Genomic DNA, 18,855 nt, shown 5'->3' on the forward strand with positions numbered 1-18,855 from the left:
AATCACTGTGGCTACCGAGGTTCTGCCACTTGACACATAGTTCCCAAGATTGTGCTGTCACATCTAAGTGTGCTGACAATTCTGTGATTCCACTTTGGCCCCTGCTAGCAGACTGTGGAGGGACTGCCTCAAAATGAAATTCAGCACCTCACTAAAATAATAAAGTACTGCTCTCAAAAACATTTGGAGTTTCACTAGGGTGATCTTCAACTGGACAGGCTACTTGCTTCTCAGTAGCCCAGTCTGCCTCCTGAACAGCCCATGACCATAAAGGTATTAGCATAACATTAGTGAGTGAATGACATGGGGATTTAGATGCATACACTGTGTGTCTACATCATCAAATTGTTTTTTCTGTATTTTGTCTCAAGGACACTGCAAGAGCGGCTAATTGTCTCTCAGGCTGCATGTGGAGCAAGGCACAACCCACAGGTGAGCCAGTGTCTACCAGATCCATACATGGGCTCAGGGCTTCTCCAGGCATGAGCGACAAGGGCAGCATGGACATCAGAGTCCCAGCTCAGACTGGGCTCCTGTAAGAGACTGCATCTTTCAACCACAAACCAAACAACTTACAACATTGTATAGTGCAGAAAATGACACTTCCAAGTGTATTTATTGAGAAATAGTAAAGATGTACATAATTTTACAAGCTTTTAATTTTAATTTACATTTTTCTTAAATTAGGTAGGCCCTAGTAAACTATAATCTGCTAATACATGACAGAGACCCTTGGCTTCAAATCTCCAAAATGCTGCTATTGCTGGGATTTTGGCTAATGTCACTTCAGCTCCTCTTCAGAGATACTAAATACCATATTCATTTACAGCATATGCCAGGTGTCAATCCTATAAAGCAGAGATGACTTTTGAACTCAAACCCTGGATCTGGATACAACTTCACTGCTAAAACCTAGTCTTTCTATTGTGGGTCAGGCCTATATTCTCCACAAACTCTGCAGTTCTGATAGGATGTAACATTTCATCTGCCCCAAGATGAAGAGTACTTGTTTAGAGGACTTTGATTTGGCCTCATCTCCCTTGTCAATGCTTACACTGGAACACACTTTGCATCTGCTTCAGATGCAAACACTGCTGCTCACACTGGATTTGGATGGGAATAGATCTGTGAGCTAGCTGCTACCTATATCTGTCTGTGCACCATCTCCACAGGCATCTAAAAATAAGTGTAATTTTTAGGTTTTTCTGCCCTCTTTTACTGAACTGCACAGAGTTATGTCTAAGATACTATCCCACGACTTAATCACACAATATTTGTATTTTGCAAGCTGACCACTCAAATACCTAATGAACGTTCAGGTTCTGTACTGAGAACTGCTAGAGGCATTTTATTCTATGTTTCATTTGCCCAAAATACTTGCAAATGGGGCCTTGTGCTCAATCTTGTTGTTGAGGAGAGGCTGAAGGGAAGGTAGTTTCTGATTAATATGCTTCTGAATTAAAATGCACTCAATGTCAAAGTGACCAACCTTCAGTTTAATCTTCTTAGGCCCATCTGGAACAGTCTGGCGTGACTGTCTCTGCCTTGGTTATTTTCTCCTCTGTATTGTTCATGCAGGAAAATATATCAGACTAATTTCTTTCTACAAGGCAGGCATGTAATACACAATTTTATTTAAAGATATATAGCAATTTTTGCTTAGCAAGAGAGTATTCATACTCTGAAATTTTGTTTTAGGGTTTTAGTATTGCAAAGCCTTTTGAGCTACATCCTTGAATTTTCTTTGGATACATGTTTGTGTGGATTACTTGTTTTAACAATTAACTTCTGCTATGGTGGCACACAGAATCAGTGCTCCACGTGGTGTCACGCCCTGTAAAAGTTCCCTCCTCTTGCCTCCATCTCCTCTCTAGAAGTCCATGTATTAATTGAGCCATATCTGCCACAGAAAGCTAAGCACAACTCCAAAGAAGGCACTGCAAACCTTTAATAAGAACCAACGGCTGTTGCTGGGCTACTTTTTGTTCTTTCATTTGATTGGGAAAAGAACATTGAAAAGCTGAACAAATAACTTGAGAAATAATATTACTTCATGCATTTAAATAACAATATGACATGTAAAAAAAAAAGAAGAGAAAAAAGCTAGTTAACCAAACAAATTTTTTGTTTCATCACATCTTTTACATTGAGATTTTTATGTAATGCTGGAACTTGAGAAGGGTTTCAAAGTTCTTTCCCATTTCAGTAGAAACACTTTTTTTCCCACCTGAAAAACTAAAACAGCTGTACTACAGATTTTTATGACATGTATTTCCAGACACTGAAAATATAAAGAAGGTATGCATAATTATTTTTGTTTTGGACACACAAATCTATCACCCAAATATCTACCTAGTCTTCAGTGATATGTGGGGAGTCTCAAGTGATGGCTTTAAACTGCCCAGTGATAAAAAATTATTGTTAGTTTTTTGTGTGGTGACTTGTATAGCCAATTCCAACACAGCAATGAAATCCATTTTTATGAATTTATAGAGGAGTTTCACCTTGGACTTGTAGCGGCTCTGGGCTTTCACCTACCAAGTAACTTTGTTAAAAACCTCAACAAAGTTTAAATGAACAAAGTTACTGCCTGGTAGCTATGGCATATGATGGCTTCAGAGCACAAAGAGAGAGGATTTTCACCTCAGTGCTGACTACTGTGCTCGTGCAGACATCCTGGAGTTTGCCTTTAACATCTTCTCTTGCAAATACCTCTTCACACAGTCAGTGCACATTCAGCCTCAGGTGTCTCCACATACAGTGTTAAAAATTGAAAAAGTAGTTTCCACTTTCTGCCATGAGAAATGAGCCAATTGCTGTTATTGCAGAGTGCTCAAGTGGCACATGGAACATTAAGGGCCCTGTGTGCAATATGGATCTTGCTCATTTTCCATATGGCAGCATGTTCAAAACTTGCAAGGTAATTGTTGCTGTACAGATGGTAACTTATAATAGAAATTATGGAAGTTAAGGTGATATATTTCTCAATGTTTCTTCATGAAAATCACCTCCTTATCCTCTCCTCAGATGTCTGACATGCTATTGAAATTTCTGATACAAAAACATTTAGGGTTGTCCCTGTGTAATTATCTTGAGCAATCAAAAATGGATGAGAAAAATCATGCTGACCCAAAACAAAATACACAAAAATATGGAACAGATTGGAAAAGCTAACAAAGTGCTGTTTTCTTTACCAAAGTGGATTATTCTCCTGAAATGGTTGATGTCATCAAGCCAGCAATTTCAGCAGCTTGTGTTGATCCTGAATATGCTAAATGTAGCATAATTTCCACATCTGACAGATAAGAGCTTCTTTAGTAATTTTTAATTCCTAATGAACTTGTGTTTTATTCCCCATCTGGGATTAACTCCACATTTTCACCTTCCAGTAATGCCACCTGAACACTTTGTCTGCTGGGTGGAACTTTGCTCCTGCTATACACAGCCGATGCGCTCATTGTATGGCTTTCAGTGGACTCGGTAATTAATGAATATGGCTCTTAGTTCTCTTGCTGGAGAATCAAGAAATGATGCTGAAGGTGTTAAACACTATTTCTTCTTTCACCTTTCCAAGTAGCGGTCCCCAGTATCAACCTCCCAGTATTTTCTTAACTTTTCTCAAAAAATCAGTGGAATTATTCAGAATCCAAATAAAAACACAAACTTTCCTTTATTATTTTTTCTTACTGCAACAAATACTTAAATTCTTTGGTGCAGCCGTGCTCTTTGATTTCTTTGAATTTCAAATTTGGTCATGTCAAAAATTATCACAAAGGTTTTTTTGTTTATCTACAGAGTTTTTAACCAAAATTACATTATAACACACAAACACAGTCTTCTCTTTAAGGCACAACACATCATATGCACATTCTGTTTGCCAAACTTATAAAAGAGACAATATTATATAACCCTTTCCCTCCCTTGCCCCCACCCCCCAAAAAAAAAGAAAGAAAAATTGCATCCACTTCCAAAATCAGCTGCTAATAAAGTCACAGTAAATTATTTTCATCAATAATTTACACAAATTACATGTCTAGACAGGATTGTCATTATACAGTCTGAGTGCATTCCAATTCAGATTTTTTGGGTTAGGTAGGCTAAAGTCTGGTTCAAACCTCAGTGCTGAGAATATATCCCATTTTGAGGAATGTTGTTGAACACCACCTTGTTGGCTGGAAAATGCGTTTTGGTGCTTTGCCAGTTCGAGTCCTTTGTTCACTCCTGTCAGGGCTCACTGGGTGTGTACCAGCAACCTCCACAGTTTCAAATCATTTAAAAACGTTGCATATATAAGACCATAGAGCTTTCTTACGTAGCACTAATGTTTTAACTCCATTCAGCAATCTGAATTCTTCCATTTGGAATTTTTAATTCCAAATATTTCTTCCCTTCTTAAGACAATTCATATGTGTAAAGCCAGAGGCATTGAATCACACATAAAAATTCAGTGTACTTGAAATATGTATACATATATATATATATATATGTATGTGTGTGTATATATATATATATATGTATATATAAAAGGATCACCAGCTTTAGAACACAGTTACAAATACTCTAGTTCCAGTGCTTGATGGAGAGCCAAGAGGTCCGAATGACTGGATATCCTCCAGAAAGGCATGTTGTGCTGTGTTTGTTAGAGGAGGGAAAAGGTCAGGAAAGATGAACACTGTGACACAGGAAGGCACACAAGGATACAACACACAAGGACAGTTAGAGATTACCAGCACCTATCTTACACCACTGTGTTTCTGGATTGATTTTTGCTGTTCAAGTACTGACAAAAGTCAGACCAAAGTAGATCTGAGCTTAGCAGCTCAAGTGAAGTTAAAATAAATAGATGATAGCCTTTCTTAATAGTTTCTTTGGAAACTGCCTGTTACTTAGTAAGAGCTACTTGCTTATTGTTTGCACACAAGCCCGTACAAAGGAGCATTAATAGGAAGTCATTTGATGCTCCACTTATTTGACTGCAAAATACTGAATCATCATTTAAAGGACTATACCACTTCAGTGAAAAGATGTTTCCCACTCAACACTTCGAAACAGAGCTGAATTAGATTTTTTTCTCCATCCAGGCAGAAAAATAAATGTCTTTGGATAAGAAAATAACACATTTCTAGTTTAAGAAAAGATAATTTGTGTTGCAGAAAGTATCAGTGTCTGTGAGAGATGCAGGTATATACACTATTCTCCTTCAATAATTCAGCAGAACAGAAAAAAACCACATACTTCCATTTTGTGTTTAGATCTATTTGAAATGTGCTATATTCATCCATCTCTCTGAATTCTACATCTATCCATGCAATATAGCCAATGTTAAGGAAAAAGCATGCCCAATCAGAAAGCCCACAATCCAACCACCACTGTTTAGCAAAAATTATAAAGGACCCATCACCAGTACTGTACCTATATTAAGGAACCATTTGGAATGAGCATTTTCGTTATTTCCATTTTGTTTGCAATCCAACTACAATGCTAAGATAGTGCTTAATATTGCAACATCTAGCACAACAAGATTTACATAACTGGTCCTGTACAGACATTGTGAGAAAAAAAAAAATTTCTGCACACTTCCATGGGTTATATTGGGAAGCATGGCACAAATTACTAATTTGATGTTTCTGAACATCACGAACTTCTCTGCTGAAATTAGACTTTAATTCTCATGAGGAAACTAGGAAACAGTTCTTTTTTGGAAACACAGATTTGGGGCACAATCTCTACATTGTGTTCTTTTTCCTTTAGCAGATACGTCTTTCTTGAAGCAAATTATATTTTATCATATTTGCCCCAGTAAACTATGGATCTTCATCTATCTTAGCAAAAAAATTTCACAGTCCTTTGGATATTTTCCACATTCTCTGTAACACTTCTCTTGAAACATTCCCAATTTCAGCATTTTAAAACACCAACCAACCATCATATCATAACCCTCTCTACCTCTTCTGTTTATCTTTTAATTTGCTTGAAGTTTGTCAGACATTTTTTCTGCATTATTTTTCCATCTGTTTAAAAAATAATTTTTTTGTTTTGGCTTTTTTTTTTCTTCTTCCAAAGTGAAGCGAAGCAAATGCTAGAATCCAAATGGTTCGTTTTACTCTAAGTGCTGATCTCATCATGCTCTTGTTGGCTTGCATCTGTGGACTGAAGTTATTTGTCATTTTGTGCAACACTGACAGAAATGCAAACAGAAAGGCTTGCATTAGTAGCTATGTATCACACCAACATTTCAGAAGACAGGTTACCTTTTTTGCTGCCTGTTCTTCTTCTACACCATCCCCAATTACAACATATACTACTTTTCTGCCAAACCTTTGCATTATTCGTTCAAAGCAACTTTCTTTTCCTGGAAGATAAATGAGATAAGAGTTCAGAGTGAAGTTACCTGATTAGCTGCATGTTCCTCATCTCGGCCATCTCCAATCACAACATAAGTTATGTTAGTGCCAAATCTGGACACTATACGCTCAAAACAGCTCTCTTTGCCTGAAAAACAATGCACTGTTTATTCAAGCTATCAAGTGAATTATGGCGAAGCCTTACAGAGGATTTTTGCATTGGTAAGACATTGCTACTACTACTTTTAAGAAGTTCCCAACCTTGGGATTTAGAGCCAAATCTGGTAAGAAGCAATGGATTCCCTTAATAATACAAAGATGTTTCAGGTAAAATTAGATCTCTTAATCATTACAGGAAAGCCACTAAGACAAAAGAATTAGCAGCACTACAAAAATGAATAGGTTAGCAAATGAATAATTGAATTTAAATATTTCCTGATGATTGTAATAATATTCTTACAAGGAAAGCAGAAATTTTAATTCTAATGTATCTGCAACAATGAGTGATGTAGTAATGAAAAAACTTAATTAAATGATAACTGAGGTAATAGCTCTGCCTGACGCTGCTAGAATATGCACTGCTTTTTCTCTCATGAAAATCATTTATGAAACATATTGCAATGCTTTTGTCAATGAAGTGACACATTCCATTCTATAAAGGTTGTCATAGATATAGATATGAAGCATTCCTGAACTGATGATTGGTAAAATTTGCAAAATTATCAGTCATTGTATTCTGCATCACAGTTCACGGGACTGACAGCTTCTCTTGGTTTACAGTTTTGGATGCAATTTCCATAAGCCATATATTTCCAAACCATAATGCACAAAAGGCACACAGTTGTGAACAGAATGGAGAAGTGCCCTTTTGTTATCCAGCAACACAGGTTCTGTCAGAAACAGCTGCCATTCCTATCACTGATATACTGTGCCTCAGGAAAAGGTTTGTGAAGCTGTGGCCTGGCTTGCATAGAGCTGAAGGTCAGAGCAGAGGCTAATTTAACAGAATTTCTGCTCAGATTTGAATTCACAAAAAACTTTTCTTCATTCTTTTCTGCAAGTTCTTTGTTTTCTTCACCATACTGAGGAGTTCCTGAGGCTTTTAATCAGCATCTCTATTCCTTTAGGCATAATTGAAAATAAGGTGAATTTGGAATTCTTTGACATAAACACATCTGAACACATGCAATGCCTAAATCTTATAACTAAAACTGCTACGTGTTAGGGAAGTGTTTTGGAATACATCCATTACTGGGGAAAAAAAAAGGTAAGGCATTGTAGTCAGAATGGTCAGAATGGATGAAAGAATAATTTTCTTACCTATTTTGGTTGCACTGTATATATTTTCAATAGGAAAAGCTCCACCTAAGCTGTATAGCAGAACTTTTGCAAGTGCTGGGATAAGCTGGGTTGTTGTTACCAGCACGTTTACACAATTACTCCTAAAATGAGAGAAAGAGTTTAAGTTTAAATAGTTTTAAAACAGGACCCAAATGTTGATGAGGTGAACCAGCTGTGGAGAGCATATTAAGGATCCCTCAACATTTACTTCCATTCACCCAGTACAGATGCTCAGCACCATCTCTTACAGAAAATGTACATAAAACCCCTAGTGAAAGCCTTTAAAAATATGTAGGCCTGATTTGTAGGGAATATTCCATACTGGTTTGTAAAAACCAGGTCTTTGAAGATGGGCCTAGTAAAATACAGATATTTAAGTCCATCAACAACCTCCAAAACAAGGTATCTGAATGCTTTGAAAGCATAATTTTCATGCTGGCAATTAATTGTCAGTAGCTACCAGCAACACAAAAGTTTAGATAATACAGAAACATGATTTGTAACTCTTTTATCTATCTTCTATCTACACTTTTCTCCCAATGGCATAACTTTCTTCAAGTTGCAAGAGTAAGAATATCTCTGAAGAGAAGGAGAGATAAGAATGATCATGTTAATAAGCTAGCATTGAATGGTGAGGATGGAAACTTGAATGGAGAAGTTGTGCAGGCCACAGAACTCAGAGCTGAGCTACTTCAGGCACTCACAGGCTGGAACATAAGCATGACCATGATGTAGACGTGGAGCTGAAAGTAAATGCTTGTGAGTTTTCCTCCTTACATTTCCACAAATTCCAAGCAAGACCCTAGGCTGCTATTTTCACCTTTATGTATCTCAATTTTCTGTTATAACATATCAGTAATGGTTAGCTGACTCACAGGTAGCTTCTGAAGGTTTACAGTTGTGCAGTTCCTTGAAGACATGACAAAAGACTATTATTGAAAAATCCTGAGTGAAGGATAACAGTTTTCCAGACTCGGCTGCCAATGATCAAGTGGCTTTCGTTACCAAAAGTCTCTCAGAAGAGACTTTCAGAAAGAAATGCAGAGCTAAATACAACAGCTTACAAAAATTTGTTACTTCTTTTTCTCCCGAAGTGCTTCACACATTGTTAAATAAACGATTAAGAGATAAGCATATTGCAAGAGTTGTTATGTTGAAATAAAGATTTTTGTGTCTTTCCAAGTTTGTTCTTTCCACTTGACACTGAGTTTTTTCCCAGACGTGATGAGAAAGCAAGATGACTTAATGTTTCTCTTTTTGTGGTTTAAAACTAGTTTTATTTAGGATTTCTGGTAAGATACATATTGCATAGCTTACTAAGCAGCAGCAGGGTTCACAGTTTTATTGTTTCAGAGGAACAATATGTTTTATGCCTCAATATTGGGAACTCAGACTTTTAGTTAAAAGAGATTTTTGCACTTGTGAAAATGTAAGATTTATACTAAGATAAACTGGTTTGCTTGGAAAGACAGAAGAAAAATGCTCTTCTGTTCTGGTATCTGTACAGTATTTAGGCAGCACTGCAAATAGGCACAAACACTGAAGGACAGAACAGAGAGCTGTGGAGTTCAGAGAATGCTGTCCACAAGGCAATAAATTAAAAGCTGTCTCAGAATTCTACAATACACTTTCAGTGCCCACACATTTGAGAAGACATTTCATACTATCTTTAGTAAATGCTGGAATCACAATAAATTAAACCACTTTCTACTTTTCCTGTGTCCTACTCAAAAGTCATAGTAGATCTGTTCTGTTCTTTAAAGGCACTAATTTATTGTAATCTAAAATGTAAAAAAAATATCCGTTACATATCTAGAAACTTATTTTACAGCAAACTCAGATACATACCTTGTGCTGATAATTGATAATGATTTAAGTGCATTTGTTAGCCAGGAGTCTGTCAGAGCTTCAATCTCTGCTCTTAATTGCAACCAAGCATCTCTTTTAGCGGGACCCAGAAGTCCTTTAATGTAAGAGAAGTGAGAAAAATAGAATTAAATTCTGTATCAGATAGGGTTTATGGTCATTGTTTCTATTTTAAATTCCACTATGACTTGAAAAAATATCACAGAGAAAATCTATTGTCTTCAATGATCAGAAATCATAGATTTTATTTGTACTTCACTATATCAAGGAATAACAAACAGTATTTTAGATAATAATAAAGATTAATTGCATTTCTTTGTCTATCAGGCTGCATTTCAAAGTACTCCTTTCAGAAACATATTTTTAAACCAGCTCCTCCCACATACCTTATTCTGAAATTATCAGAGGCAGTGACAAGGAGATCGATGTCATTGGGATCATGGGTGAAGATGGTCACAAAAGAAGATACTTTAGAATAAACTGTTTAAAACTGCCCTACTTATGACTCTGCAGACAGTACACATACAGAAATACATTTGTTTGCTCTTCATATCCTGTTGTAGTTGGTTCCTTTTACAGCATTTTGAGCCTGAAATGGCTCCACATCTTATGTTCTCATACCTCAGTTGGTCCTTAAAAGTTAGTCCTCAAACATCTCTTTTTGGGTATAAATTGTCAGACATTGAAAAATACCCAGCCTATTGAATGTTGAGACATGAATTTGCTGGAACCAACATATTTTAAATGTAGATTTGGAAGAGGAGGGAAATAGACTTCCTGATCTTTAGTATCACTCTTTCACACCCTGCAAGTTATGATGACTGGCTTCAAAAATCAGAATTGAAATAATCTAAAAATATATCGATTAATCTTGCCTTCTGATAATTTTTAGCAGCTCTTTTGAAATAAGCAAATACAGATAAGCTAAGAAAATCAAGGATGGTTTATATTTCAGATGCAGGATACGTGGGAGGCAATAAAAACCTTAATCCAGTGCACCACATATCTGCACTCTATTTGCAATGTTTTGTTCCTCTCAGTGTGTTTCCCTGTGCTATGCTCTTGGACTTGTTCTCTTACCACAGTTAAAGGTTTTATGAAATGCAGCAGCTTCAGAATCTTAGATGCATCAGGAGATACAAGAAAACCCAGTAAACTTTTGGTTGACACTGTTTCAAGAATTATTAATATATAACAACTCTATTCACAACACCAAAGAAAGGCAAAGTAGGACAAGTGAAAGTCAGCCCTCTACTACCACACTTTGGTCCTACTGCTTCATCCTGTGGTAAGGAAAGACTGAACTACTGAGAGTGAAAATACGTGACTGTAGCAATTACTGAAGACTTCTAAGTATTCCCTGTTCTCACAGCCTATTGTTGAGGGGGTCATTTGGCACATTTCCCTCCTCAGAAGGCGGCTGTCTGTCTCTGCAAGGCACACAGGACTATCCAGGACAGATTCTTTTGGCTCTGCTGCCTGATTGCCTACAATTTACTGGTACAGACATATGTGAGTCCATGAATTAAAACAGTAACAGCAAAGTTCTTGTCCCAAATGAGATTTGGACTTATTGGAGACAAAATTGTGTAAGCTCCAGAGTCAACAAAAGGGGCTATTGGCATGGCAGTGATAGAATCTTCTTGCATCCACTGGTGAAAACAGACTAGTAGGTACCCAGCAGAAAGTTTAGTTGACAGTGTTGTTACCAACCAGATCATGAAAATGTAGGATGGAAATGGCCATCCACAGCCAATTTGTACTGTTAAATTATACAATGTCTTTCCTAGAATAACAGCAAATCTGAGGTAGTCTAAGTGGTTCAACAAATCAGCTGGCTCTGAGGGAGGAAAATGGGCTCTGTGGAAGCTAAATGGGAACTTGCTTTGTTTCCCCAACTGCATTTCCCCTGCAGAACAGCATGTGGCTTTGCTTTTACAGTCAGCTTTCAACAGCCATTGGTTCAGTCATATCACTCTCCACTCCCTCTATGGCTTCCCAGGCTTCTTCCCTGGGTGGCAGCTCATCACCATGCAGCTTAGACTGATCAGCATTCAAAGTTGTTTTTGATGATTGAACTCACCTCCTATGTTGTTCTTGTAAGTATTATACAACTCTTTTACTCTTCTGTAACGGAAAGCCAGCTTCCTCATCCAGTCAACCCCTCCTCTTACACCTGTTGGCAGACAAAGGTTTGCACTACTTGCAGCTGCATGGAAGCCATCAGTTGCAAAACTGTAGGTACTGCAAACACCCAAAATACAGTAAAAATAAATACAATGTATTCCTGTAAGTGCTCAAATTATTTCATCTTAAAAAAAAAAAGAAAAAAAACATTCTGTATCTTACCTTAGGTCTTGTCCATTATCATCTGAAGAAACATCATCTATATGAACTTGATCGCATTCCTGTCAGAAAGAAAGTAAACCCAAATGACAAATTTATCTTATGAGAGAGTGCAATCACCGCTCCTGGAAGCATCAAACAGGTGTGTGGATGTGGCACTTGGGGACACGGTTTAGTGGCGAGCACGGTGGGCTGGGCTAATGGTTGGACGAGGGGATATTAGAGGTATTTTCCAACTCGAATAACTCTGTGCTCACCACAGGCTTGGTACAGAAGAAACGAGCTGTGCAGGCCACTGGCTGCACCAGGAGGTGGCAGCCTGTGCACGCCCACAGCTTCCTACTGCCATCGACATCTTTAAAAGAGTAAACTTCAACTTCTACACAGTGTGAATTACCAGTTAAAACAGACCTTCAGAAAAACAATATGCAATTTTGGGGTGATTTTTAGGAGTAAAATTATCTTAATTGTAAAGCCCCCAAAATTGTAAGTATCATTTACAGCCTTCCTAGTATACCAATACTTGAAAAATCACATAAACCTTATTTTCCTGCTCCCTAAAAGCAATTGATGGTGAACCTCAACAGGCGCAAAACTTATGTTAAGTAGTTTGGACACTTATCAGGTTCTTATTTTAATTTATGTGAGTGCCTTTGGCTGGAAAATCACATATAATCAGCAATCCTACAGAACTTGATTATTTCCTGGCTTTGGAAGGGATGGAAAGAACTTGAGGGAACAGAGGGACATTGGAAATATGAATTCCCCTCCAAGATGGTTTTACAATTGGACAGCTATCAAATATCCTTATCTGCACAGTGGTTAGAGCACGAAGATAAGAAATTGTGGTGAAAAAAAAGCTAAATATGTAAGCCAAGCCATCATGCATTATATAACTGTTTTCAGTAGTTGCTGGAACTAACATCTTAACCCAAAGACACACGTGAAATTCATTGTCCATTTAAGCCAGCACTTAATTCAGGCTCTCTATGACATGCATGGTTATGTCCTTCTAGGTTTCCAGTCTTTGTCTCATAACAGTGGTAAATTGTACAGATAAAGGATAAATCTGAACAGAGGAGTGATTTCCCAATGTGTAAGCCACCAGTTCCTAGAGTGTGAATTTAGGGAATTATCATTTCATCTTTCTACTTCCTTTGCTTTGCAATGAGCAAAAACTTAAGAGACTTCTACTTGCATGAAATAAGCTGTTAAAAAAGAGGCAATTATGTATAAAACAAATACATATAATTTAATTTTCAAATACATAATTTCATTGCATCATACAAGCAATCATAATCTAAAATATTGGGCCAAAGCTAAAAGAAAGAGTTACCAAGATCAGCTTATGTGGTTTATTCCATTAAGATAGGATAATAGAGCTGTGTTCAAGGAACAGGAATGAAGCATTCTTCGCCTCACTGGAGAAATAAAATTTTTAGGTCAGTCTGAGGAGATTATCTTGAGCTGTAGAATATTTTAAAGAAGCTATTTTTGGATGTAAATAGCAGATGAAGAGAGAAAGTAAAGGAAATGTGGCAGCTGAAATAAAGATTAATTTCTTTATCTTTATTCATCATTTACACTCCAGAAAAAAATGGAACTATGCTTCACTCAGTGTAGGATAGGAACGCAAAAATCAGAAAAAAAGCCTACTGGGAAAAATTCTGACTGTATTTTGCAGCATCTGGGCAATATCTGGCTTCCTAATCACCTTCACAGATTTTCCTGGAACTTGTAGAAGTTTTAAGTTAAAAATCTTGTGGATATGAAGGTATACTAATTAAATGGAAGGCACACAAAAGCCTTGATGGATAAGGAGTGTCTGCTGTTGTTTGAGTTTTGTGAAGCCTTTCAGCTCCATTGTTCCAGCCTTGAAAATTCTAGATAACTGTTCTGCTGATCATTTCATTATTAAGTTAAATGTGAGTAGGCGGCAAAGGCTCAGCTGTTTAATTTTTTTTTGCCTCACAGTTGGTTCATTGTGATTCTGTGACTGACTCCAGAAACAGGATGAGGGGACCATGCAGTTTTCTGATTACTCATCCCCTTGTCCCTGCAAGAAGGTTGTTAATATAGGAGTTAACATATAAGTTATATAGGAGATCAAACCCAACAGCACTCTCCAGCTTCCTCTTTTTCCCCCCTTCCTCTTCTCCTCCAGATGTATAGGTCATCTCCTCTCTACATGCTGACACATTTTCTGACCAGCAAACAAGCTATCTACTTCAACTAAAATGCTTACCTTTTAAAAATTCACTTACATGATGTGAAAAAATCTTGCAATAAAAAAAGAAGGTAGTTTGAGCAGATTTGAGATAGCTCCCTACTTTTCTCAAAAGAAACAGGAAACTGGTGGCACAACACTACGTCTGAGCTTGCTTTTAAATGACAACAAAGAGTTATGGGAAAGAAAGCAAGCTCTCTGTCAACTTAAATGTTAAGGTAAAATACTTTTCACATCAGCTACGGTACTGGTTAAGCTCAAGTCACAGTGGCTGTCAGTGCAACATCAAAACTAAGAAACATAAAAATGCATTTCCTATTAGAGCAAATGCAGGAAAAGAATCTAAGTATAAAATCTAGCTTTTGTTTGAAGCAATACTAATTAAAATGATATCTGAATGCAGTCAATTCTTTGCAACAATTTTTAGAGCCTGAAAATTTGAGAGTAAAGAATCAGTACATCATCCATAAAACTTATCATCTTGGACCAGACAATAATTTCACTATCCAGTAAAAACACTGACTTACCAGGCTGAACACAAAACTGCACTATGCTTTCTTAGGCTATACTGAAAACCTTTTTTAATATATATGCTTCAGCCTCTGTTAAAACTAGTCTTGCCTGCCTCCCAAATTCTGAGACTTACCTAAATCTTATTTTTAATTTCTCATTTCTATTTTTAGTGAGAAAAAAAAGAGGACAAAATCTCCTTTAAAATATGATGGGATAATGATAAAAATTGAAATATAATTCAGTTTGTTTGAAATGAATACTCTTTTTTTTCATTGACCTGAGAGTGGAGTGGAATAATGGAGTTGGAAGATTCATGTCTGAATTACTACCTTCATTTTGCAGAAATTGTTTTTTTGGTGTGTGTAATAGGCCTTACCAACATTTCTAAATGCTGTCTTGGAATCAATACTGAGATATGAAGAAAATCTCAAATTTATTCCTTACCTGGTTGAAAAGAGAATGCCTTAGTTTGGCCATTATTATAAATCTGAGTCCCATCCCTAAGCGTTGTTTAGGCACATGAACTTTCTGGAACACCAGACTCTTATTTTCATGGCAAAGCACCAACGGCCCTCCCAAGTGATACTTCTCAAGCTAACTAAAATTTATACCCTGAGAATGCAGGAGCTGGAGAACAGCCTAGCCTGAAATAAAAGTGCAGCTTGGTTGATTAGAACATGGGTTACTGGGTTGGCAGGGAGTGTCTCAGCAGATCGGAATTTCTGCATCAGCAGTCACTGCAGTGACACGGATTTGCATAGAGGAAGGAAAACTTTCTTTTTGTATGTGACAACTTCAATAACTTGGTTATTATTCCTAGAACCTGCTATGCAGTGTTTGTAACCAAGAAAGACAGGAAAAAAAGAAAGCTTAGAGGATGTATTGACTGGAGTAAATATTACAGGTACACAGGTTCAGTAGTACTTCACAGTTGTCATGTCCAGGCTGAAGATGAAAGCAAGACAGAAGGTATGGGACCTGAGGGCTCACCACTGAAAAAGTGACATGATGAACAAATGGATAAGCAATCTATTTGCCTAGTGAATAAAGGCCTGTCTCATTTCCTCCAGTGAGAACTGAAGGTCTCGTGTCTTGATGGCCATGATCATCAGCAGCTCAGCACTCACTTCTGCTCCCCTGGGGGAGGACAGAGAGAGGAAGACAGAGAAAGAGAGATGGGGAAAGGAGGGGAGATGAGGGAGAGAACCCAAGTCAGACTCTGGGAATTCTCAGAATTCATTACACATTCATTATGCAGATGCACTTTAATATTCAGTAATGGTCATGTGCTCTGCAAACAGATTTAAACAGACAGGTTTACCCCTCAGAATATTAAAGGATTGTCATATTTGGGCACTTCGTATTTGCTACAAAGACAGAAAATTGCTGGTCTTCTCACACACACTGAAATGTATGCATACAACTCATTTCAGCACATGAACTTTGGAATTTTGGTAATTTTGTAAGAGAGTTGGTTTTGAGGCCAAGATGAATTCTGGGCCATAAAGTACTAAATTTCTTGTAGAAATTGAGATTATTAAATATATATATATAAATTGCTTTTAATCAAATCAAACTGATTGATTTACGAGACTCTCTAAGACAGCTTCCAAGTAGTATTTTTTTATTTATCTAAAGTTGGGAACTGTTCAAGCTCTGGAATGAGCTGGCATATGAGTTTTTGGACAGGGTTATTAAAACTATCTTATGAAGATTAGCCAAAATATAATGATCCACCTATGACAGTCGAACTTGTGATCTACAGACAAAATAAATAATGAGAGAAAGGAATAAAGTTTCAATGGCCATAAGCAAGAATAAAGAGGTATGGAAAGAGGGCAAAGCTCCATTTTGCTGAACTCTTCCACTAGAACTCAGCCCAACATTGAAGAACAGATTCTACAGAATGGCTTTAATTTTGTTCATGCCACATAAACTCTGAACATGCAGGGGAAAAGGTCTGCTCAAAAGAAACTTAAGAGATGTTTTGAAAAAATTTGGAATCTCTCCCTGGTACAGGGCACCAGAAGGAGACATTCACTGACTGTACTTGTGTTGTCAAAAGATGCCTCTCTAGAACTGCAATAAAGCACAGACTGAGAAAGGCAGGTCCTTAGAAAGAGTCCAGGTCTTACTTTCTTTGGTTTCTGCTGCTGCAAGTAGGAAGTGCAGTTCAGGTGTGAGGTGAAGTAGATTCTAGTTTCTTGACTTAAAAAGAGCTAAGAATAAATGAGATCTGCAAGGGATGATGAAGACAACCACAAACTGGTACCTTCTGCTTTTCTTACTATTTTCTTGATGAAGGAACAGAAGACAAAATCAACATCCTAGTGGATGGAAAATTTTCACTTATCTTTATTTTGTCTATTCAGTCACCAGAGACCTTTCTCTAGGATTCGAAACAAAACCTCAAAGTCTTCCAGCTCCCATTTATGGCAAGTATCTGTCCATGGAGGGAAATCTGGGATCTACTCTCAGTAAGAAAACAACCATTTTAGACCAGCAGGAGGTCTGAAAAACCCCTGGGTTAATTTGAAAACTGTTTTTTACCCCGTGTCTTGACACACATGGTTGTAGGCTGTCACTGTCTATGTTAACAGATCTGGGCTCTTAAGAGTGAAATAAGAAGCCTGTGAAGCTCAGCTACAAGCCTGCTTCCCAGACCACGGTCCCTGTGAGAATCCATCCATGTCCTTCTGACAGGCGAGCTGCCCACAGAGGGCACTTCCTAGGAAGAGGTCTCTGCCTTTTCTGACCAATTGCCAAATTATATTTCCTGGGTATATTGTGACAATACATTGATTGCCTGGTTACCTTGGGAAGAGAAATCACTGATCAGAACATCTATCACAGTCCCAGCTTTCTGATGCTGCATTCTCTGAGGTAAATGAAGAATATTCTACATTTGAACAAGTAACACAGGCCTGTAACCAAAAGGCTGCTCAGATATGTTAAGAGAAGAACAGTCTCTTCTGGTCAGATGAGGGCACCCACTGAAAGCAAACGAATATGGAGAGCTTCAAGAGAAGAACATGAGGCATGTATGTTACCATCCTGGAGATGACAGCAGATGACAGCTTTATGCACATGGAAACCAAAAAAGATGGACAAAGAAAGGAATGGGTAGTTTGCAGACTCTCTCACCGAGTTTCACAGAAGGACTCTGGTGCCACCAGAAGTCAGTGCCACTGGATAACCTCTCTCTGATTAGAGTATGACAAATCCAAAAACTACACAGCTAGAAATGTCACACACAATAAACACTAATGCACAACAAAGCCACTAAGTTCAAAATCAGGAATACCGGTACTAGCATTCCTTTGATTCTTACCTCTAAATCATTAAAAAATAAATGTGTGTCAGCAAGATTAAAAATCATTTCTTCCATTCGTAGTCCAAGGGTCACTGCCATGGGTGGATCCTTAAAAAACCAAAAAACAAGGTTAGCTAATTACATACCTCTAAGTTATATTAGAATTACTTTAAAATTTGATGTATATAAAGTGTTTGGAAAAATTAACACTGTAAGAAATTTTCCTGAAATCCTTTGAGTATTAAGATATTTTAATATAATCCTGTAATAAGACACTGCTGAACTTCTGTTTGTGAGAAAATTCAGAGAGCTGTGGATGTTGAAAAATCAAATTTTTTAAAGCCAAGCAATTTGCAACCTGGCTGAGCTGACATGAAAAAGTCTGGTGGCCATAAACATATACATAAATAGAAACATAAACAACTATAAAGAAGACTGGAAATAAGAATGGCACTTTTCATAAAAGATGTATGCAGGAACATATATTCCTGTGAAAAGCATATGTAAGTTTGTTGTTTGCTATAGATCATCCCTTCATTGCTGATGAAACACTGGAATCCTGTCCCTGGATAAGATTTATTCAAAATGTGGCATTTATTTGTAGGTCGTCTTTCATACTCTCAAATTGCTCTGCCTCAGCAAGACACCACAAATCTCCTGATCTGCAAGAACACTGTCTGAGAGCATTAAGCATACAGCTAAGGCAAGGTAATGAATTCAGATTTTCTAGGTTTTCTAGGAGAGAGGTAAAGCAGATATGTGTTACCTTACAGTTGGTTTAGAGTAATGGTCTCTGGTGCTTTGCTGACACCTAGTAATTAGTTCGATTGTTGCCTTAATCATCTGCCTGAGCTTGTAGGGTTCCATTAACTTTTTTATGCTTAACACAACTGCAGCGGACTTTT

At 37.4% G+C, this 18,855-nt stretch overlaps 1 protein-coding gene across 18 annotated transcripts in view; it reads right to left on the bottom strand.

Annotated features, from left to right (window-relative positions):
* Positions 1–3,914: 3,914 nt before the first annotated feature.
* The window catches only part of EYA4 (EYA transcriptional coactivator and phosphatase 4), a 141,308-nt gene continuing 126,367 nt past the window's right edge, over positions 3,915–18,855 (bottom strand). For 9 of the 18 annotated variants that reach the window (XM_030945634.1, XM_030945641.1, XM_030945638.1 and 6 more), the window contains 7 exons: positions 17,969–18,058; positions 11,901–11,959; positions 11,635–11,795; positions 9,534–9,648; positions 7,665–7,786; positions 6,392–6,492; positions 3,915–4,630 (listed from right to left, as the gene is read on the bottom strand). In XM_030945634.1, the coding sequence (XP_030801494.1) occupies positions 4,550–4,630; positions 6,392–6,492; positions 7,665–7,786; positions 9,534–9,648; positions 11,635–11,795; positions 11,901–11,959; positions 17,969–18,058 (729 nt within the window). In that variant the 3' untranslated portion in view covers positions 3,915–4,549. Of the gene's footprint in view, positions 4,631–6,251; positions 6,353–6,391; positions 6,493–7,664; positions 7,787–9,533; positions 9,649–11,634; positions 11,796–11,900; positions 11,960–17,968; positions 18,059–18,855 lie in introns of all 18 variants that reach the window. The other 9 variants (XM_030945640.1, XM_030945642.1, XM_030945639.1 and 6 more) reach the window with 1 other exon arrangement.

The sequence above is a fragment of the Camarhynchus parvulus genome, chromosome 3 (genome assembly GCF_901933205.1).
Source record: "Camarhynchus parvulus chromosome 3, STF_HiC, whole genome shotgun sequence".
NCBI lineage: Eukaryota > Metazoa > Chordata > Aves > Passeriformes > Thraupidae > Camarhynchus > Camarhynchus parvulus.